Source organism: Centroberyx affinis, unplaced genomic scaffold (genome assembly GCF_046629955.1).
Source record: "Centroberyx affinis isolate AG114_WGS23_722 - 3 ecotype Tasmania unplaced genomic scaffold, CSIRO-AGI_Caff_v1 ptg000412l_1, whole genome shotgun sequence".
In the NCBI taxonomy this organism is placed as follows: Eukaryota; Metazoa; Chordata; class Actinopteri; order Beryciformes; family Berycidae; genus Centroberyx; species Centroberyx affinis.
The window spans coordinates 75,371-99,430 of NW_027279079.1; the positions used below are offsets into that span (position 1 = coordinate 75,371).

The 24,060-nt window shown below is 41.5% G+C and overlaps 1 protein-coding gene across 1 annotated transcript in view; it reads left to right on the forward strand.

Annotated features, from left to right (window-relative positions):
- The window catches only part of LOC139641941 (alpha-2-macroglobulin-like), a 36,662-nt gene extending 12,900 nt beyond the window's left edge, over positions 1–23,762 (forward strand). Inside the window, exons 16-34 of the mRNA XM_071516614.1 lie at positions 465–611; positions 758–866; positions 961–1,084; positions 2,185–2,410; positions 3,022–3,148; positions 12,245–12,360; positions 12,495–12,546; positions 12,958–13,041; positions 13,470–13,646; positions 14,952–15,027; positions 16,493–16,649; positions 17,533–17,607; positions 18,058–18,220; positions 18,315–18,502; positions 22,234–22,446; positions 22,970–23,094; positions 23,293–23,383; positions 23,498–23,566; positions 23,649–23,762. Of these exons, the coding sequence (XP_071372715.1) occupies positions 465–611; positions 758–866; positions 961–1,084; positions 2,185–2,410; positions 3,022–3,148; positions 12,245–12,360; positions 12,495–12,546; positions 12,958–13,041; positions 13,470–13,646; positions 14,952–15,027; positions 16,493–16,649; positions 17,533–17,607; positions 18,058–18,220; positions 18,315–18,502; positions 22,234–22,446; positions 22,970–23,094; positions 23,293–23,383; positions 23,498–23,566; positions 23,649–23,762 (2,433 nt within the window). The remainder of the gene's footprint in view (positions 1–464; positions 612–757; positions 867–960; positions 1,085–2,184; positions 2,411–3,021; positions 3,149–12,244; positions 12,361–12,494; positions 12,547–12,957; positions 13,042–13,469; positions 13,647–14,951; positions 15,028–16,492; positions 16,650–17,532; positions 17,608–18,057; positions 18,221–18,314; positions 18,503–22,233; positions 22,447–22,969; positions 23,095–23,292; positions 23,384–23,497; positions 23,567–23,648) is intronic.
- Positions 23,763–24,060: the final 298 nt, after the last annotated feature.

Here is a 24,060-nt window from a genome sequence, read left to right on the forward strand (position 1 = left end):
ACTGATAGGAATCTAGGAAGTCAATAATAGAGTCTAACAGCCCCATTACATTTTGTGGAAGCGTCCCTGCCAGAAATCAAACTCCAGTCTCCTGATTAAGAGTCTGCAATCTAACTCCCTGCTGCACACTTTCACCCACGTGACCAAAAGTAGTGAACAGAGCAACCGACCGATATTGCGATCCTTAGAGCAAAGTCAGGAATTTCAGTTTATATTGAGTTCTGAGGAAGTATTTCAGAATTTAAAGCATGTAAGTAGGATGAATCCCACTGTAGGGATCCACCTCAAAGATAGGGGCTGTTTTTGGAGATCAGAGGTTTTGATAGCTATACTTCTGAAGCAGTATCATCCACATCTCATTATACAAGAGTAGCCCATAGCTCTCAGGTGCTTGTTATCAGTCAGTGCTATAAAACAACGAACGCTTGACAATTTATATATTTGACCCTTATGTTTCTTTTCAGATATTTGAGTTGTTGCCTGTGAAGAAAGCATCCTTTATTCCATACGAGGTTGAAGATGCTGTATCATGTTTGCATGTGAGATCAAAAAGATCCATTTTCCCAAGCCCTCGACATGAAGAGAGAGATGATGCTTATACAGTTTTCAAGGTACCTTTTATGCCACATTTTCCATATTAACTGTTGAAAGTATAATTCATAAACAAAATTGCAACTATCAAATGGCTAACAATATGGACACTACAGTATGGACACAACTTTGCAGTGACATCTATAAATGTTGTTGGTTTATCTAGAATTTGGGACTGAAGATGGTGACAAATTTGTTTATCAGAATACCTTCGTGTCTCAAGTTTAAGGGAAGAGAATTCTTTTATACACACAGTGGTGAGGTTTCTTTCTTTTGTTCTATCCAGTGAAGCATGGTGAATATTAACCAGCATAAATCAGTTCACTGTATTATTGTTGCCGCCTTCTCATTGAAAACTGTTTTTTTCAGGCAATCACCCAAACATGATGCAGTACATGTTTCCCCAAGGAAACATGCCTGTGTTACCTCCACCAATAGAGACAGTCCGCAGTTTCTTCCCCGAGACTTGGATATGGGACCTTGTGGAAGTCGGGTGAGCTACTGTCACAAGCCTTGCGACATGATGTGATTTGTAGGCCCACCGTCTTAACCAAAAGGGTTCTGCACAGCACCAGAAAAATGTTCTGTATAGTAACATGCTCAAATGATTCTACATAGACCCTTTATGGTGCTGTAAAGAACCATTTAAAGGAATAGTACACCCAAAAATGAAGATTCTGCCATCATCTACTCCCCCTCATGCCAGTTGAAACACAGGTGAAGTTTGTCCATATAACACACAGGGAGGCTGCCAGCACAACTCCATAGCAGCCTTCTCCAAAACAGCTGAAGTCAGTGGGGACCAATTCCAAAAAGATATATATATATATATATATTTACACCATAATTTAGTGCAAATAGCCGATTGATTTGCAACAAATAATGTTGAATAGTTGGTTGCTGTTTTTGTTTTGGAACTCTAAAGAACAGGTCCCCATTGACTTCAGTTGTTTTGGAGAAGGCTGCTACAAAGTTGTGCTGACAGCCTCCCTGTGTGTTATATGGACTAACAAATTTCACCTGTGTTTCATTTGGCATGAGGGTGAGTAGATGGTGACAGAATTTTCATTTTTGGGTGAACTATTCCTTTAAGAACCACAATTTGAAAAGAACTCTGTAAAAATTACACTACATTCCTTATTCTAATTTGCCAGTTATTTTATTTTAACAAGTCAGATGTTTGTTTAAACCGTTACAGTGTTATATACAACCATTACCCAAATTGTTCCCACGATGAACACTCTTTTTCTGCGTGCACTAATGCTGCGGTCCCAACTTGTTGGTCAAAGTGACAACCTCGCTGCATTCCGGTGGTCCAGCTGGGAAAAACCAGGGCAGAAACATGGACGTCCACAAAATTTGATTCGCCCAACTTAAAATACTGTTCCCCATAAAACAGCTAATATTATGTCAGTGATATAAGCTAGCTAATTTGCACTATTAAGTAATTAGTGCAGTTAATCAGATAATGAAGTGCTTTTCTTTCATCAACCTGCATTGATTTTCTTTGACGAATCTGAGTTATGCATATTTGTCTCCTCAATAGTCCAGTTAACCTACAGTATTGGTGTCCTTCTGTACCTGTTAATCCAGAGATTCTGGATCGAAGGATGTGGCCCTCACTGTCCCAGACACCATCACCACCTGGGAGACGGAGGCTTTCTGCTTGTCCCCTCAGGGTTTTGGTCTGGCTCCTCGTAAAGAGCTCACTGTCTTCCAGCCCTTCTTCCTGGAGCTCAGCCTGCCCTACTCCATCATCCGGGGGGAGGAGTTTGAGCTGAAGGCAACCGTCTTCAACTATCTGCCCAGTTGCATTCTGGTAATGAATGGTTAAGTCAGTCTTCCGTGACAGGTTGACCACAGCGCAATGTTATTGGGGTTAGATATTTTGTCAATATTGGTCTTTTATTAAAAATACTGGGATATCCAAACTGAAGGTGATGCAGTTTGTTTTATTACATATTTATTGATTAAATATAATTGATCAATACTACACTGGTCACATTGGGAAGCTTGTAACCTGATGTTATTGTAATGGGACTTTTTTGGGTTTAATGGATAGCTTTAGTGTCACATGGTCTAAATTACGTTTCAGTCTTCTGGGGAAGAATACTGAATACTTTTAATTTTGTTTTCTGGACATTTTTGCCACAAGTTCAAATTTAAAGATCTTGAATATTGGCGCGACATATAGACTATCAACAACTTAAATCCAAAAGATATCCATTGATATCAGCCTTCAAAATCCCATATTGGTCAAACCCTAGGTATTATGCTCACTTTATTAGAAGGAAATGTATTCATACCAATGCAATTGTCAATAATTGTTCTTGTTTCAGGTTTGGATGTCCACACAGAGGGCTGCATTTCCATAATTTGTTTTTCCTATAGTTTTCCAGTTTAAAGTTAACTAGCGTCTCTCCTGGACAGATCATTGTGAAGCCAGCCGCCTCCTCAGATTACACCCTCACCCCCCTCTCTGGTGGCGAGTACACATCCTGTCTGTGTGCCAATGGACGCAAGACCCTCAGCTGGAAGATGGCCCCCTCCATCTTAGGTGAGAGCCAAACCTTCATCTATTCAATTTCAGTCAATTTATGCTTTTAGCTAACACTTACTGTGTGAACAGACAGCAAGTGAGGCAAAATCTTGCCTTGTTTCAGGTTTGATGACATAACCTGACACAACAGTCAGTGTCGCTGTGGTCCCAGCCATTATGATTAGTGGTTTTGGTTGACATCTTTCAATAGTCCCATTATGATTAGTGGTTACGGTTGACATATGCTCTTGTGGTGACTAGCAGCAGCTGTTTGCGTGTCTGTTTGTTTGTGTCCTTTAATTTATTGTTTAGCTAACCAGTGTTTTACTAGTTTGTACCATTTCGCGAACGTTTTTTTTCGGTGAGTTTACCGTGATCAGGTTGAAGATGGAGGTATTATTCCTACTTTTCCTGACAACCACGCTGAACCTCGCCTTGGGATTGTTTGTCAAAGCTCATACAAACACGATTCACTACACTCAGGACTTTCTCCTTGGACTTCAATCGCATAATTTCCCAGTGGATCAACTTGCGGACCCATTTTCACGCAGTGGCATGTCTAACATTTTTAACTACAAAAATGTTTTTATGCACAGTTTTATAGAAACTCATGACAGGAAAAAAAGGGGGAAGAAGGGTGGTGTCTGACAATGGTTAAGAAAGTTAACCAAGAGTAAACACCTTCCCCTACCTTCCATGGTCCTAGCAAATGTCCAGTCTCTAAAAAATAAGACTGATGAACTGCAAGCTTGTGTGTCCTTTATGCAAGAGTTCAGAGATGTGTGTGTGTGTGTGTGTGTGTGTGTGTGTGTCTTGGCTTTCACTGAGACGTAGTTAACAGACACCGACTTGGTCTCTACATTGAACATTGATGGATTTGGAGTTCCGATCTGTTTGGACCATGACTCAAGAGTGACAGGAAAGCTCCATGGTGGGGGTGTCTGTATATTAACCCCAGTTGATGTAATAGTGTCACTGTACGCGAGCGGATCTGTCTTCCGGACATTGAGCTATTGTCTGTATCGGTCAGACCCTTTTCCCTGCCGAGAGAATTCCCCCTAACATTCCTAACAGTGGTGTACATTCATCCCAGAGCGGACACCAAAGCTGCTGCCGATGTCATCTTTTCAGTGTCACAGTGACCATGTTAATTGCAAAAAGATGTTTAGCAGTTTTAATAATTTAATAATTAAGTACATTACTTGTCCCACTCGTGGTAACAGGACATTGGACCTCTGCTATGGCTCTATTAAGGGGGCCTACAGGTCTGTCGCCGGCCCTCCTCTTGGTTTCTCTGACCACAATGTGGTGCATCTGCTCCCCACATACAGGACTGTGCTGCATAGGGATAAAGTGCAGACACGTGAAGTCCAGGTGTAGAGTGAGGATAGCACTCTGGCCCTACAGGGATGCTTTGACTGTACAGACTGGTCCGTCTAGTGTGACCCCAACCAAAGCTGTTGTCTTCTATCCAAACAACAATCCTTGGATCACCAAGGATGCCATTCCAGACCTCAAGTCTGTCTGGAATGGCATGAAATCGACAGGTCTACACAAATGCAATAATACAGTCTCTTTGGGTTTTACTTCAAATGTGCAGCTGGCAAATTAACAGTTTTTATTTGAGATTTCATTCAGACGATTTTTATGAAAAAACGAATATGTGTGAACTTCTGTTTTTAAAATTGATGCACCTACTGTTGCAAAGCTTTTTAAAAAAAACTAAGGTCACTAAGAGCCCTGGACCAGACAATATTAGTGGCCGGGTGCTTAAGTCCTGTGCTTTGCAACTGAGTGAAATTTGTATGGAAACATGCCACCATTGTCCCTGTGGCAAAAAGTAAAAACCCCAAAGTCTTGAATGATTTTAGACCAGTAGCTCTCACCTCCTTGGTGATGAAAAACTTTGAGAAGCTGGTTAAGCAGGAGTTACCGAAGCAGGTGAAAGGTCAGTTAGACCCACTTCAGTTTGCTTATAGGGCAGGCAGAGGTGTTGAGGACGCGACACTAACCCTCTTATACTTTCTAGTCCAACGTCTGGAGGCCTGGCATGCTAGGTTTTTATTTGTTGACTTTTCATCTGCGTTCAATACTATCCAGCCTTACCTACTTGCAGAGAAACTCCTTTGTCATTTTAACATGAACTTAAATCTCGTTGGCTGGATAGTGGATTTCCTGACAGATAGGTCACAGTGTGTCAGAGTTAATGGTGTTTTATCCTCCAAATCATTATCTTCCACAGGTTCCCCCCAGGGATGTGTTCTCTCACCATTGCTTTTTATTCTGTACACAAATAACTGCAAGTACTTATGACAATAGGTATGTCTTGAAGTTTGCAGATGATTCAGTCATTGTGAGTCTTTTAAACAATGATGATGTTGTGCACTGACCTGTGGTTGATGATTTTATAATTTGGTGCAATGATTTCTACCTGTCATTAAATATGTCAAAAATTAAGAACATGATTATTGATTTTCAAAGGTCACAGCCCAGTAATATTCACACTACCATCCAGGACGTTGAGATTGTCCCTGATTATGAATATTTGGGAACTATTATTGACAACAAACTGAGTTTTGAGTCCAACACTGATGCTGTTTGAAAGGGTCCAGCAGCGCTTGTTCTTTTTAAGATTTGTAAGGTGTGCAGTGTTTTAATGACTCTGTTTTATCAGTGTTTTATCAAATCTGTTTTTACCTACTGCATTGTGGCTTGGTTTGGTTGCCTCACTCTGTCCAGTAAAAATAGGCTGGCAAAGCTTGTCAGTGGCCAGTAAGGTGATCAGGGTGCACCAAGCCCATCTTCAGGACATTTACAGTAAGCGGGTTATCAATAAGGCTCAACTAATCCTTAACTGTCCTGACCACTCATTTTATAAGTTTGACCTCCTTCCCTCTGGCTGCTGTTTCAGAATTGACAGGCTTAATCTGTTAGCCCAACTTTTAACTTCAGCCTTATATTATTTATTACCTTTTACTTATTGCCACTACACAGCACTTTACTTCATTTGATTTTGTACTTTATTTTGCACTTCACTTGCAGTGCATCAATGATGGATCTGGTATTGTTTCCCATATTTGGTTTTTAATTTTCTGGTTCAGTGTGGTAGGATTGTCTTTGTTTTTTTACTTGATGTGTGAGTTTATTCTGGGAATTTCTGTTGTGTTTATGTGACCTGATGTGTTTCGATGACCGCTGCAGACCACATTTCCTTCGGGATAATTATAAAGTAGAAGTTATGATTAGTGGTTTTGGTTGATATCTTTCTTCCCTTCAGCCAATCAGGCAGGGATGCTCAGTGAGATGATGTGCTTCCTCGGATGCCCTCTAGAGGGCGTCTTTGATTGCGAGATGCAGTGCTTCCCATACAGAGGCGCAATATCAAGTTGGTCAGTGCATAGAAATTGATCTAAATCGATCTCTGATGTGCGCATTGAGTCATTGACTCATTGTGTCTAAGGGGCCATGCAAATTTACAATTTCACATTTGGCAGACGCTTTTATCCAAAGCGACTTACACATGAGATTTTCATACAACACAAGCAAAGTTCTAGTTAGGAGAGAACAACAAGAGTAAGTGCTATAAAGCTAAGTTCTGGTCCAACAGGACATAGGTGCTACGAGGCAGTGCTACAAGTCATAGAGTCCATAGAGGCAAAAAAATATATTTTTTATTTTTTGGTTACACGGGCCATTAGGTGAGAAGGTATTCGCTAAAGAGCTGGAACTTTAGCCTTTTCTTAAGGATTGGGAGGGACTCTGCGGATCGAATGGAGTTTGGTAACTCGTTCCACCACTGGGGAACCACAGAAGAGAAGAGTCTGGCTAGAGTCTGGCAAACCCCTGGGCCCTTTCCCACGGGATCCAACACAGGGCAACCACTGCTTTTCTACTATCTATTACACCAGCAAAACCAAATCTGGTTTGGGGATACCAAGGACATGGCTATGCTACTCACCCAAGCTAGATGTAGCCTATTGCGAGACCTGTTGGCTATTTGCAGATCGCTCAGTGCTAGATGGGAAGTCTGCATGGAAAACAAACAACTGGCGTAATTTATCCACGAAAATCCAGCAGCATGAGACATCTTCTGTACATACCACTGCATTTGTGGTATATGATCAGTAGCATTTGCACGGAACTATTGACAAGGATATGGAGAAGGACATTCTTCTTGAAGCGAACTTTTGGAGGCAGGTACTGGACTGTCTGATTAATGTCACACTTTAGCTATGAACAACATGCCATTCAGAGGACACCGGGAAATATTAGGCCAAATGAACAGTGATATTTTCCTATCTATCATTGAGCTGATGGCAAAATACAACCCAGTCCTAAAAGATCTAATTAGTCACCCAGCTCGCTCATTGAAATACCTAAGCCCATCAGTACAAAATTAGCTTATCGACATCCTTGCAAAACATGTCCAAAAAGACATTCTGGATGAAATACAGGCAGCCCCATTTTTTTCTGTTATTATGGACACTACCCAGGATATTGCTAAAGTAGATCAAATGAGTGAGATCTTCAGATATGTCACCATAGAGAGAGACGCTTGCGATGTAGCCAGTGACATCAATCATTCGTTGGATTCTGTGAGGTGTCGGATTCGTCTGCCAGTGAACTTGCCAAGGATATAATTGCATCTATAGAGGACAACGTATTAGATCTATCAAAGTGCAGAGGGCAAGGGTACGACGGTGCCGCTAAAATGAGCGGCATATACACAGGAGTACAAGCAAGAATTTCTGCCAAGGAGCTGACGAGGCATTGACTAACATCTCACTAACAAGCAAAAAGAAAGATGAGGTGGACGAGGCTATTTCATTGAAGCGTGCAATCGAAAAATTCAGCTTCATCTGCCTTGTCCTCCAAAACAAGATTTTGGAGCGCACAAACACAGTGTCCAAACTTCTCTAAGCTGAAGACGCAGACCTGGCCACAGCAGTTAGGCTACTGGACAGCACCATCGCAGACCTGCAAGCCTTCCGAGACTGGTTTGAGGATGCCGTTTAGCAGGTGCAGAGTCCTATTTTCGTGTGACTGTTCAATGCCTGTCTTGACATTGTGATCTCCCAGCTGACAGAGATTCACAGGTTTGAGGACAGTGGACACATTAAAATGTTACGAGTCTGGGTCGGACCCAAGCGCAGGACACAGACAAGAGGATGTTGGCAAAGAAGCGGTTTATTGAGCAATGGATGGATATTGGCGTGAGCGTGGGGCGAGGCAGGCTGGACGTTTGGGGAAGCCGGAGGCTGCTGGTGGACAGGCGGTGGAACAAGCATGGAGACGGGCAGAAGGGTAGCGATCCTGGACACAGGAGATACAGGTTAAATGCAGAAAACACAAGGAGAAAGTCACCAGGTAAGTTTGCGCTGAGAACGGCCTTGAGCTATCTACCACAGTAGTGTAGAAGACAATCTGGCAAAGAGTGGATGAAGAACTGGAGTAGATATACTGTGGCTGATGAGATGATGGATAGCAGGTGAGGTGACTGGTGATGGCTGATGACGGGCAGCTGAGCCGGGAGCCAGGAGAACAGGGAGACCACGACCACACCAAGACACACAAAAAAATCATGGAGAGGGACAGACAGAAGGAAACACTAGGAACACATGGGAAGGAAAACACAAGGAAACACTAGGAATAACAGGGAGTACGGCCACAGTCATAACCATACCCCCCCCTCAACAGGCGCCTCCATTCGACCCACCAGGTTTGTCAGGGTGTGCATGGTGGAAGTCCTGGACCAAGGACCTATCAAAAATGTTCCGGCGGGGAACCCAGCTGCGCTCCTCGGGTCAATAACCCTCCCAGTCCACCAAGTACTGGTAGCCCCGGCCCAGACGCCGCATGTCCAGCAGTCGCTGGACGGTGTATGCTGGGTGGTCGTCGATGATGCGGGGGGGTGGAGGGATTGCGGCTGGGGGGGACAGCGGGCTAGTGGAAACAGGCTTGAGTTGAGCGATGTGAAACGTGGGGTGCACTTTCATGTGAGAAGGGAGTTTGAGCTTGATGACAGTAGGGTTGATGATAGAAACAATTTCAAGGGTCCAACATACCGGGGCGGCAGTTTCTTGGAGTCAGTCTTTAGCGGGAGATCTCTGGAAGATAGCCAAACTTTCTGACCTGGTTGGTAATCGGGGGCTGGAGTCCGGCGGCGGTCAGCAATGCACCGATTGCGGTCAGCAGAGCGGAGCAAGGCGGTGCGTGCATCCTTCCAGACCTTACGGCAACGGCAAAGATGGGCTTGGACTGAGGGAACAGAAACCTCCTCCTCCAGCGCTGGAGACAGGGGTGGTGAAAACCCATGGTACACTCGAAGGGTGACATACCTGTGGCTGCGCATGAAAGGGAATTGTGCGCATATTCGATCCACGATAGGTGAGTGTTCCAGGATGAAGGATTTCTGAAGGCGACGCAACGGAGTGCTGCCCCCAGATCTTCGTTGGCCCGCTCCGCTTGGCCGTTAGTCTGACTCACTGACAGACTCACTGTTGCTCCAAGGGCTTGGCAGAAGGACTTCCAGACTTGGGAGATGAACTGAGGGCCACGGTTGGACAATGTCAGTGGGGATTCCATGGAGGCGGAACACATGATGCACCAGGAGGTCGGCAGTCTCCAGAGCTGTGGGGAGCTTAGGGAGAGCCACAAAGTGTAGAGCTTTGGAAAACCGGTCTACAATGGTAAGTATGGTGGAATTACCTTGAGATGGTGGGAGTGCGGTGACAAAATCAAGAGCAATGTGGGACCATGGGCGACTAGGCAAGGGGCAGAGCAGACCTGCGGGTGGTTGGTGGGAGGCCTTGGTGCTAGCACACACCGTGCAAGCATTGACGAAGGCTCGAGTGTCTGCAGCTATGGCGGGCCACCAGAAGCGCTGCTTCAAGAGGGACAGGGTGCGGCTGACTCCTGGATGACAGGAGAACTGGGAGGTATGTGCCCACTGAAGGATCTTAGAACGGACAGAGTCCGGGACAAAGAGTCGGTTAGTAGGGCCATTACCTGGGTCGGGCTGAGTCTGCTGAACATCCCTGACCAGGGACTCAATTCTCCAAGTCACCGCAGTCGCCACGCAGGATGCAGGGAGGATGGTGTTTGCGTCAGAGGAAGACTCCTCAGAGGCGAACTGGCAGGAGAGGGCATCTAGTTTGAGGTTCCGGGAGCCTGGGTGATAGGTGAGAGTGAACGAGAAACGACCGAAGAACAATGCCCAGTGAGCCTGGCGGGAGTTGAGGCGTTTGGCCGTCTGGATGTAGGCCAAATTTTTATGGTCTGTCCATACAATGAATGGGTGTTCGGCCCCCTCCACCCAGTGCCTCCACTCCTCCAGGGCGAGCTTAACAGCCAGCAGTTCCCGGTTGCCAACATCATAATTTCTCCCAGCTGGGTACAACCGGTGGGAGAAGAAGGCGCAAGGGTGAAGCTTCTGGTCGGTGCCGGAGCGCTGCGAGATCACCGCCCCCACACCAGAGTTTGAGGCATCCACTACCATGATGAATTGGCGCGAAGGATCAGGATGGGTGAGCACAGGGGCTGATGTGAAGCGCCTCTTCAACTCAGCGAAGGCTGCACCTGCCTCAGGGTTCCACGAGAAAGGAGTGGCAGTAGAGGTAAGTTGGGTTAGAGGGGCAACCACTTGGCTGTAGTCTCGGATGAATCGTCGGTAGAAGTTGGCAAAACCAAGGAACTGCTGGAGCTGCTTGACTGTCGTGGGTTTGGGCCACTCTGGCACTGCCTGGACCTTTACAGGATCTGTCCTCACCTGCCCGCTCTCAATGATGTACCCCAGGAAGGAAGTTGAGCCTTTCGCTTTAACGAAAAGTTTATTTTACAGGAGCCTCTGAAGAACCTGCCGCACATGCATCATGTCATAAAACTTCTACTGCCTGAACACTGCACTGCAACAGATGATTAACTTTTTGAGCAAGCAAACAAGTTATGTCATCTTTATAAAGATGACATAACCTCGGCATTTCCGACGCAACTCCTGTCGTTCCGTGGGTGTTTAAGAGAAAGTACCTCAAAAGTGAAAACAATCCAAGAACTAATCAAGATGTTGATCGTAGACAACAACTGCCTCGCTGCAAGCTTTGGGGAAGTCTGTACCGTTTTACTGCTTTTCTTAACAATGCCAGCGACTGTAGCATCTGGCGAACGATCCTTTTCCAAGCTGAAGCTTATTAAATCTTACCAGAGGAGCTCAATGGGACAGACCCATTTATCTGGACTTGCCACGTTATCAATCGAGAATGCCCATACCTGCGGGCTGGATCTAAAGGGTTTAATAGACTTCGCACAGCGAAAAGCCCAGAGAGTGTGCCTATGATGTAAGTAGAACTTATTTATTATTTATTTGACTAATAACCAACCTACACGCTTGTGTTTTGTGTTTGTAAGGCCTATGCGCAGACATGAATAATGTTGTCAGTGCGGGTGCGCTGTCGCTGATTATGTTACAGTTTTCATCTGTGTCTGGTGCGCTGTCACCGATTATGTTACAGTTTTCATCTGTTATGGCGCTCCGACACCAGATTTTGTCAAGTGTAGCATGGCAGTCTGTTAGGGTTAGACTGAATAGCAAGCGGAACATTATGATGCATTGTGATTGGCTGGGCCCGCTTTGACCATCTTGCATTGGGGCCCGGCGCTGACTCGTTACGCTACTGCTTGTCATCCATTTTGGAAAGAAATTTACAGGGGCCTGGGTAGAGTCCTGCTTGAACTGATTGGCATTCGCTTTACTGTAACAGGCGAATTCCTCTCTCAAGTTGAAACAATGGACTGTAGCTACTGGAGCGAACACCTCTTTATTTAGTCTGCGCCCCCTTAAAGCAAAGTTACACCCATCTCTCTCCATCCACCTCCCTCCATTGACTTTGCATGTATTTGTGTGGCCTTTCAGGATCTGTCTGCATGTAGGGTTAACATTAAAATAAGCTTCAATTCCTACATCACCAAAAATGACAAGCAACCAAAATTACATAGAGTACACTAATGAAAGGGATCATCTCAGTTTATGACATTGTTAGAATATCCAGCATCTGTGAATTAATGATCAGAGGTTGATCATTAAACCTCATATTTACTGTGTTTGTTGATCTTTCATAGGGGTTGTGAATGTGTCAATTAGTGCTGAGGCTACGACATCCATCACTTTATGTGAGAATGCGACTATACCAGACAGAGGTCGCATCGACAAGGTCACACGCTCTCTCATTGTAAAGGTACGTGTCTTGAAAACAAGATGACGAGGAAAAATATTCAACAGTTATATGGTAATATTAGTCTTGTTTGTATTGGAGATAAAATGAAATAAACTGTTTTATCTTTTTTGTCCTTACCTTACCTTCCTGTTCAGGCTGAAGGAACTGAGATGACGAAGACCTACAACTGGTTGCTCTGTCCAAAAGGTCAGTATGGTTTAGAACAGGGACGGTCAAACATTTTTGACTTGGAGGGGCAAGGGCTAAATGGGTGGTTTAGACATTCACAAGTTTGAAAACAAAAGTATGAATTAGCTTCCAGGTCTTCGTGGTTATTATGCCAAGTTAAAGTAAGGTAAGTTATCTCAAAATCACTACATTTTATCGAATAAATAGAAGAACGCATTACTCTCCAGAATGTTTTGGAAGTCACAAACAACTTTGTAGCAGGCCAAATTTGAGTCATGGGCCCTATTTTGGATGTCAATGAAGAGCTTCAATACATGAATATAAATGACATCTTAGATGCAGTACTGACCTCCACTTGAGTTCCTCTCTATAAGGTTATTATTTTATGCCCCTGTGGTCATGCTCATGTTGTTTTTTTGCTGTACCTAGGAGAGGCTTTGACAGAGGAAACAGAGCTCCAACTCCCTGAGAACGTGATTGATGGTTCTGCCCGTGCTTCACTATCAGTCCTGGGTAAAATGTTGAATTGATCAATTTAGTGTTGCTATGACGAAGCAAATACTGGCAGGTTAACAGGCTCACTCCCTATATAAGACGAGGCACCACAGGTGATAACAGTGATTTTGACTGGATTAGGCCATTTCATGATATCAAAATAAAATACTAAACAAAACTACTACTGTAGTTTTTACTAGTTTTTTTAAGTTTTTTCAACTCAACTTGTTGATATGGCAACTAAATTTGGCATTCTAGTTCTAAATTTAATTTACTAGAGGCTTTTTCAGTATCTTGTGTTATTTCATTTTCATGGGATATTTTGCCTGAAAAATACCAAAAGAGAGATTTTTGCCATGTACTTAATATTTTGCAAATAATAATAACCCTTATAATGGTTATTGTTAAAGGTTAGGTTAGTTACTAAAGAGTCATTTTTTCTGCAGGTGACATCCTGGGCCGGGCCCTCCAGAACCTGGATGGGCTGCTGAGGATGCCGTATGGATGTGGGGAGCAGAACATGGTGCTCCTGGCCCCCAATATCTACATCCTCCAATACCTGAGCAACACACAGCAGCTGACCCCAGCCATCAAGGAGAAAGCTACCAACTTCCTGACCAGTGGTGAGCCTCGATTACTCTGAGATTGCAGCTAAAAAGTAACAAAGCATTCAAACCTATCATTTTTCAAACCCCTGGGTTATTATCAAGCTGCGACACAAAGTCATGTGTAAAAAGTATTAAAATTATATTTGGTAAAACATTTTCATTTTTGGTGGTGAGGTTCGCCTGTTACCACCAGTTTTTGGGTATTTTCTAAATTATACTTGCAAATAGATTAGATTAGATTTTTAGATGAGATTCGTTATTTTCATTGTAACAAGTCCAACGGAATGACATTTAGTAGCAATTTGTAAATGCAGCTAGAAAAAATATACAATAAATAAGTAATAAACATGTATGATTAAAAACCAAATACGTGCTAACAAGTTAAAAGTGATGAAAATGTACTATTGCACTGAGGTTGTATATCACAAGTCAAGAAACAGTGGAATTATCAAGGTTCCATTAAATATAAGGTGCAATTTAGTCAGTCCCATAGACAAATAGACAAATTGACATATTGAAAATGTGCAGAGAAAATATAGTACTTTGGTAATTTTAGTTGGTATATGTGTTAGAAGTATGATTCTCAGATACCAGGAGGAAAAGTTAGCAAGTGACTTCACTCCCATTGTAGTTACCAGCACAGTCGGTGTTGATAGTTGACCGCTCCTGAAGTCCTATGAGGACAACAGTAAGCTTTATTTATATAGCACTTTTCTAAAAGCAGAGTGGCAGAGTTTACAGAAAACCATAAAAACATGGCATGATAGAAATACATGAGTAAAAGTAAAATCAAAGTAATTGAATATGAAAATACATAAATGTACAACACTGAAAATGCAAGAACATGAGTTGAGTTGCAGTAGTCAAAATGAGAAGATAGAAAAGTATAGATAAGTTATTTACATTGTCACACGATACATTTGGAATAAATGGGACATATGACATGAAACAATAACTGGTATACAACCAAATATACTATTTTATACAAAAGTGAAATATCACTTCAAGCCCCTGGACATTGCAACCTATGCCAAACCTTTTTGGCAGGGTGCAGCATGGGTCTGTCATACCTGACAAATTTCAGGGATTTGAACTATGTTGATTGTTGACATTGGAATGACATTGGACATTTTAGTTTTATTAATAGTGTTAGGTTTACTTTTAGGGTTATTTTTACTTATCACAGAGCCAAAAGAAATATAATTTGAACAAAATATTTGAGAAAGTCTTTTACAGAATGTAAGGATAGAATCTCAGTATTTCACTGAATGCATTTGTTGGTCATAAATTTATGATAATCATGTTTTCAACCTTGTACAGGCTACCAAAGGCAGCTGAACTACAAGCACAGCGACGGTGCTTATAGCACATTTGGGTCAGGAACAGGGAACACTTGGTGAGAAAGTTACTGAATCACATCCACACTTCATCTGTCTTCACAAACACTATCACTGAACAGAAAGCATTTTTATGTCCCTCCACTGCGGCACATAGTATGTGGGACATTATGTCGTCATGGTGACGTCTGTCTGTCTGTCTGTCTGTCTGTCTGTCTGGACAGATTCATTCAATACATGATAGAAACTTCATACTTTCACACCTCCCCCTATACAGTAGAATCTGAGTAGACTTTGTTGCATACATTTGCATATTAATGAGGAAAAACTGATTATCTTGAAACTACTGTGCTTTAAAGCTGCACTGAGCGATTTTCCAACCACTAGAGAATGACAGAAACCGCAACACATTAGTAAATAAACCACAGCAAAGCTGCTGGACTACAGAGGCTCCAAAGGACAAACCTAGCGACGGTCCGTGCATAAATGTAAACGTACTAACGGAGAAGTGTCACTGGTTACCAGACTCGCTTTGCCAGATCTTTCTCCTGCTGACGGTTACATGTCCCACAATGACAAGTGAAGAGGTAGGTAGCAAGTTTACTAGTTGAACAAGTTTCCTCGCTCCCTTCATTGATTCTGCCAGTATGACAAAGAGACTTTTTTCCAGGGATGGGAGGGGGAGAGCGCCGCTGTTAAACAGCGAGGGAGGAGACGAGCTAGTTTTAAAAAAATGAAAAACTACTATCCGAGTTTTGACAACAAGCTTTAGAAAAGAGGTGAAAACAACAACACTGCTGGCCCGCATGTGTGGCTGTTTGTTTATATCATTACGTCTCACGGAAATCTCCACATAGCACGTTAGTTTCAGGATTGGTTATAGGATCTGAAATTGCTTATTGCAGGTTTAAGATACAGAGTTCATATTAATATCACCCTTGTGTTATGTGAAGACGGATATACGAATATTTGCAAATAAGTGTATTAGTTATCTTAATTAATTCATTAGACATATTCAGGTCAGTCAGTCATCAACACTTGATGAGATGCCCTCTAGAGGGCGTCTTTGGCTGCAAGATGAAGTATTTCCCATACATAGGCTCATATATGGCGCACGGCCACAAAATAAAAAGTTGGTCAAAATTATCTAAATTGATCTCTTATGTGGCTGATGTGCACATCACATCATTTCTGTCATTTGCGGATGCCAGACCAGCAGACCAGCAGCATTGTACTGAGTCCAACACAGCCTCCCACTGTGAAAACAAAAGTGAAACTTCAAATTCCGTAACAGAATTTGTAAACAGTAACACGTCTTCTGCTGCCTGACAAACTTTAACGGTAGGTAACGTTATTACCTTGTGGTATTTAAGTAACATTAGTGGAATAAGGTAATTTAACGGTAACCGTGTGACAATGCTTCAGTACATTGCATTGAATTGAACACGAGCCGTGGGCCTGCAGAGGATCTATGCTTGTTTATTTTGTCAGTGAATGTCTAATCTGTGTTTTTCCTGTCCTCAGGTTGACTGCTTTTGTGCTGAGAACCTTTGTGAAAGCAAAGTCTTTCATCTACATTGACCCAGCAGTAATTGAACTGTCAAAGACTTGGCTGGAGAGTAAACAACAAAGCAATGGCTCTTTCCAACAGTCTGGAAAACTCTTTCACAACAGGATGAAGGTAGGGGGGAAACGTCTCTATTGAGTTTGTATGAGCATGATTGAAACTGACCAAATGTACACACTGATCAGACTTGGGGTAGAAATATACATTTTTATTGAATTCCATTTATGTTTTTTTCAATTTATTTTTTTATTTAGCACACAAGTGTAGTTCATACAAAATACCCATAGTATCTACCATCCATTAAATATGTAGAACAAACACTCAACAAGTGATCATAATCATGATGAGCATGTGCAAGGAAGACCAAAGACACCCAGAGGGGCTTATCAAGTGTCTCCCTCAGTCTCCCTAAGTGTAGCTAATTTCTCAAAGAGCGTTGTGAGCGAGCTGAGTAAGTTGTGTGTGAACGTATCGTTTTTGAAGGAGATAGATATACGTTTCAGCTTGGTAGGATGGGTGGTGGCCCAGATGATGTTACAGTAATCAGTGTAAGGATAAATCATAGAATAGTACATGTGAGTTGTATTTTTTGTCCAGACAATAGCGAATTTGAGTTAAGATACCAGTATTTTTGGGCAATATTGGATGTAATCTCTTTAATATGGGGTTTCCGGCACAGTTTACCATTAATTAAAATGCCTAAAAATCTAGATAATGACATTAAAGAAACTGTATTATTATCAATCATCACCTCAACATTTTTAGCACTTATTTTGGTGTTTCAGCAATTGAATATTAAAAAGTTTCATATGTAAATGTAAACAATGTAAAAACTAATTTTTCTACCTTCAAAGTTTGTTAGTTTTGAACCATTCTGAAAATGTATGTAGTTCATTGTTTACTGCTGTAATTAGATACTGAAGATTGCTATCTATAATTCCACCCTGGACATTGGAGGTAAAATCGTCATTACAATGCACACGTTTCCTCTCTACAGGGTGGAGTGTCAGATGAAGTGACTCTCAGCGCTTACATCACTGCTGCCTTGTTGGAGATGAACATGTCAGCATCTGTGAGTATAGACTCTTTCCAGTACAACTGTCTCATGCTGTTTTCACACCCAGCTGCACGATTGAAAGGAATTTTCAACCAAAGGACTTCCACACTGATGAAAATGAAAGGAATCCAAAAGAGACCAACTAATGCAAAAAGCCTGAGATTTATTTACCAGAGGTGAAAAAGGCACAAAAAAAGTGTATATTTGCACCTCATGTAAATAAATGGCGGTGCATTTTTGCATCACTTGGCTTTTTTTTGGATTTCATCAAGTTTTATCAGTGTGTAGGTTCTTGTTGGTTTCTTTGTACCATGATTTTTGAAGTGAAGTTATATTATAGGAGTTTTCCTCAGAGTAGACATCTGTCACTTGCTCTGTTAAGGTATATGGAATAATTTCACCTCTTGAAAGTAAAGTTATTATAAGGGTCCATGTACTGATCAAAACATGATTCATCTGTTAAAGCATACTGTTGTGAACAGCAGCTTGTCTTGCCTGAGGGAGTCCATCAATGATCTGAGCAACACCTACACTACAGCTCTGCTGGCATACGTCTTCACCCTGGCAGGAGACATGGAGATCCGGGCTCAGCTTCTGGCGGTGCTTGACAAGGTTGCATCCCAACAAGGTGAGACATCTTCCTAAAGCAAATTGTTATTGCTTCATTACTGTCAAGGTAACTTACACTGTGCCTTTTTGTGTTTGTGGGTGGATGTTTTCAGGGGGTTTCCTCCACTGGTCTCAGAAAGCCACAGAAACATCAGCCTCTCTGTCTGTGGAGATCAGCTCCTATGTGCTGCTGGCCAAACTCAGTGCCTCCCCTACTACTGAAGACCTGGACTACGCCTCCCGCATCGTCAGGTGGCTGGCCAGCCAGCAGAACCCCTACGGAGGCTTCTCCTCTACACAGGTACAAATCAGACAGCGGCAGACTGGGATTTTAGTTCTACAAACATTTCTCTGAGGTAGAGCTGTTCTGGAGGCCGAAATAATCTCATTGGTTGAGTTAATTCTTAATGGGCGGAGCCAAAGAAACACAATTTATCAGAGCGCAAGTTAGCTAACTGGCAAAAAAATATACACTTAATACTTAGAATTTTACTACTGTAGACTCTAAACTCTGATATCATTTCATTAAATGAAACACATCTACCACGCGATGATCAGATTGATTTTCCAGGTTATACCTGGTTTGGTAACAATAGGAAGTTACATGTAAGAGCCAGAAAAGCATCAGGAGGAGTTGGCATCTTGGTCAAAAACTATCTGCTGGAACATTTTAGAATAAACGTGATGGATAAAACCATGGACGGGATAATAGGAGTACGTTTGGAACACCGGGAGCTGCAGTTTAGTTTAGTTATTTTTTCCTGCTACTTACCACCAGAGGGATCTACAAGAGGATGGGACTCAGTTAATTTTTTTAGTCATCTGCTGGCTCAGGTCTATTCCCTAGATGCTGACGTCATTTATCTATGTGGTGACTTTAATAGTCGCCCATAGACATAACCATAAACAGTCATGGGGAATCGTTTCTTGACTTTCTCAGGGACTGCAAATGCTGTGTCCTAAATGGCAGAATAAATCCTGCTAATGACAATTTTTACATCTATATCATCAAGAGGAAAAGCTGTTGTGGAATAACCCCCCATGATTGTCTGGACACTTGTATTGACTTTAAAGTGATCACCTCATCTGAGCTTTTGAACAATAACCCTGTTTGTATTGACCTTATAGGGAAGAGATACAGGTTATCAGACCATTCTTTGTTAATGCTTAAATTTAAACTTAATGTTACTACTGAGATGCATTCTTCTGACGTTGATACTGGGGTCAGTCCAACTAAAAGACGACCTAGAATATTTCCAAACAATTTTCTTTCTTCTAATATGTGTCCTCTTGCCCTGTTGGAACTTATTAGTAAATTAGAAGGATACGAGAAAACACAAATTAATATTGATAATTGGTATAGATTATTTTGTGTTATAATGTGTAGGGGAGTGAATACATGCCTATCGACAAAATTAGATTTTTCAAGTCAGACATATCACAAAATGAGTAGGACTAAGCCGTATTGGAATGCAGAACTCAAAAAACTGTGGAATGATAAAAGACAGGCAGAAAGGGAATTTGTCAAATGTAAGGATCCACTGACCAGAAGGCAACTTTCTTTTTGATAAGAGTATACAGATCTACAAAAGGCAGTTTAGGAGAAGACAAGCACTACAGCTGGATCGATTACAAAGTAACAACCCACAACAATTTTGGAAATAAATAAATAAATTGGGCCCTAAGAAATTAAAGAAAATCCCAATGGAAATTATACTAGATATCGGTGACACTGAAAACAAAAAAGGTAGTGCTTGGAAAATGGGAGAAAGACTTTGCAGATTTATTTTCAGGAAATCATATTCCATCTGGTTTTGATGACATGTTCTTAAATTATATTTGTGCTACAAAATGTAAATTGGAGATGGCTATGAATATACCAGGATATAACCCAAATACATCTCTGAACCACAACATTACTATAGAAGAAGTTAAAATGGCTATAGACAAAGCAAAACTGAATAAGGCATCTGCAGTAGAAGGTATCCCAAATGAAGCTTTAAAATCTCCACATCTCTTAGAGGTCCTCTTTTATCTTTTCAAGACATGCTTTGAACATGGTATAATCCCATCAGTATGGTACAAGTCCATCATTAAACCTGTTCCAAAGTCATCAAAGAATGACCCCAGAATACCACTTAATTATAGGGGCATCAGCCTCCTTAGTATAGCTTACAAATTGTATTCTAATATACTGAACAATAAGCTCACACAATATTTAGAAATGGGGCAGTTTCTGGTCGATGAGCAGAATGGATTTAGAAAGAAACAAGCCTGTATCGATCATATACATTCAGTATCAACTATTATTAGAACTAGAATCGCTGAAGGCAAACCAAATTAACATGTTTTGTTAATTTTCAAAAGGCGTTATGGAAGTGGGGGTGGATGGTAGATTCTATAAAGCAATCCAGACCTTGTATAGCTGCCCAGTTGCCTGTGTTGAGATCAATAATGAATTTAGGCGTATGCTTGGATGATACTAAACTGGGTATTTTATTATACACGGATGATATAGTTTTACTGGCAGAGTCTGAGTCTGACCTACAGAATATGTTAAATGTGGTTAGTTTGTGGTGTTGTACGTGAAGATTAGCTATAAATCAGAGCAAAACACAAATTTCAGAAAGAAAGGTATGGAAAGAAGTACACAAAGAATTAATTTTGGCTCAGTTGCTTTAGAATATGTTAGTGCATATAAATACTTGGGTTTCTTTCTTGATGAATTTATGACTTATGAGGCTGGAATTGGGTCCCTTGTTGACTCTGCTGGGAGAGCTTTGGGATCAGTTATTAACAAAATGAAAGTATGCAATGACCTTGGCTATTCTGCATATACCCAACTTTACGATGCATGTGTCATCGTAATTATAGTGAATTTTGCTGCAGGGGTGTGGGGCTTAAAAGAATCTAAAACTATAGACACTATACATAATAGAGCTATACAATGTTTCTGGGGGTCCATAGATTTGCTCCGATACCAGCAATTCAGGGAGATATGGGCTGGGTGCCAGGGTCTGTACAACAAAAATGTTAAATGATCCAACTGTGGAACCGTCTAATCAAAATGGCAAAGGACAGAATAAATAAGAAAGTATTTATGTGAAGCAAATTACACAGTTCTCCATGGGCAAAAGAGCTTTACTCAATTTTTGAGGAGGATGTTATGTATCTACAGGAATAATCTGTGCTGTAATGTAAAATTAAAAATAAGCTCTCACTGAAATTGGAAGAAAAATGGTTTGAAAACATTCTGTCAAAGCCAAAATTAAGGACACATGTGCATATCAAACAGAATTTTGGCTCTGAACTATATGTTACATCTCGTTTATCTAGAAGCCAAAGATCTTTGGTTGCACAGTTGAGAGCTGGTATTCTTCCTCTGGCTATTGAGGTTGGTCAATTCAAAAATATTCCAGAGGAAAACAAATTGTGTGAACTTTGTGATTTGGGTGAAGTGGAAAGTGAGTCCCATTTTCTTTTGTACTGTACAAATTATGCTGACCTAAGAGAGTTACTGTTCCATGAAATTGTTCGACAAAACCCTGAAATATTCTGGAAAAACTGGAATGGCTGTTTAATTTTGATGTGTTTCAGATTGCTAACTTCATCTCAAAAGCCTGGAAAAGAAGGCAAGATAGATTATTTAATTAATATTTATTTAGATTATTCAGTAACACATAGTAAGCTTCTGTCAGTGATTTAGGAGTTCTGTCCTAGCCAAGGATGGTCTGAAGATCTGAAGGTGAAATATGCTTTTGTTTCTTTATTTTCTTTCTTTGTTGTGTGACAGTGTATACGCTGTACTTTGGTCCTGGCTTGTTTGAATTTATGGTGTATACAATTGTGTACAATTGTGTCGTGCATACAATTGTATGCACGACACAATAATAAAATTTCATTCATTCACTTAAATATGGATTATTAAATATGAAATGTGCTTTATACATAAACGTGTAAATTCATATATTTGTCAAGTATGTATACATTTGTTTGCTATTATTGAAGTGGAACTGGGTTTGTGTGTTGTAGGACACAGTGGTGGCTCTTGAGGCCCTGGCCCTCTACTCTACTCTGTTGTTGAGTCCAGATGGTTCAAGCACAGTGACAGTCCAGTCTCCCAGCGGCCAGCTGACATTTGATGTGAACCAGAGCAACAAGCTGCTCTACCAGGAGAGGGCGCTGCAGGATGTGACAGGAAAGTACAGCCTGGAGGTGAAGGGTACTGCATGTGCCTCAATGCAGGTCAGTGGACGAGCTTGTAACTCCTAAAATTGGTTCAATGTTCCTTCTGATGATATCAGTGACTGTTTACAAGCAAAGGAGACGTACATTGACCATACTCTGGTTGAGGCTTTACTCAGCCTACGCTTTGATACCCTGAAATGATCATCCCATTAGTCACAGTATTATTAAGTACTGCTAGCCGACATGATTTTTGTTAATATCAAAATATACCCATAGCCCTGAGTCTGAGTTTACACAGACAGTGAAAGTAGTAAGCTGCTTCCATGTTAAATATGGGAGTAACCCAGGAATCTTAACCAGGTTTCTCATCATCAGATTATAAATTTACCAGGTTATTCAAACCCAGTTATGATGTTTGCGTGCATCAACCCAAAACAAGGTTAATGGAATAACTGGGTTAAGATGGGAGTTCTCTGTGTATCTAAATGTAGCCAGTGCCAACTTAACATAACTTATAACTTATAAAATATTGCTTACTTTGCATGACTACTGAAAGCATCCTTGTGTATCAATTTCCCAGATGGCTGTTCACTACAACGTCCCGACTCCTACTGATGACACCACTTTCAGCATCCTGGTCAAAGTAGAGGCGGACTGCACCAGCAACTCTCTGAGACCTAAACTCAGTCTGAATATAACATTCCAGTAAGGATCAACCATAAGATCTAGACTACAGCAATGATAGATGAATACTGCAATTCTTCTGCATCCAGCATTTAGCTAGTACTAAGTGATTGGTGATACATGCTGACATTTTATGCTATGTTGTAGGTTAAATATAATCATTAGGGGAAAGTAAAATAGTGCTACATACAATATCAAACATTTATGGTTCTACTACAGATATACTGGAAAAGAGGCCATGACAAACATGGTGATCCTGGATATCAAAATGCTCTCTGGTTTTGTCCCAGACCTAGAGTCTTATAAAAAGGTGAGTTATTGGAGTGTCTTTCACCTGAATGGTAAAGTTTTGTCACTGCATCATTCTTAGATGTTATGGTGACAGGATACACAGATAACCCAGCTGAATATTACTTCTTTACAGCTCAAGCGCGCCCTGTTGGTGGATCGTGTCGACCAGAAAGAAGATCATGTCCTCCTTTACATACGGGAGGTGAGAGGAATTCACAGCGATGAATATCAGATGATGTCCTCCAAATCTGTCGCTGGTCATTCATCTATGTTTCTGTCAACAGGTACTGTCTGGAATACCCATCAACTACAGCTTAGAGCTTGTGCAGGAGCTCCCAGTGCAGAACCTGAAGGCAGCAGTGGTCAAGATCTATGACTACTACCAGACAAGTAAATAGATACACAATGCTCCTACACAAAGCCATAAACCCATTTACTACATCACACACTGGCAGACTATGCTCCCTTGTAAGGCTGCGTAGTAAAATGAAAAATCATCAAAATAGTAATGTCTATTATTACAATTTTCAAACATTGACCTAATGTATGCTCAGTGGTGGAAATGGCCATGTTTTACTGGGGGAACCATACTTCGGTGGGGTGGGTGGGGTACTCCCCAGAAAATTAAGATAATCACTAAAGATGTTTACATTCACAGATTTTTTATAAACAAGTAAATGCTAGTCAAGTGCATTT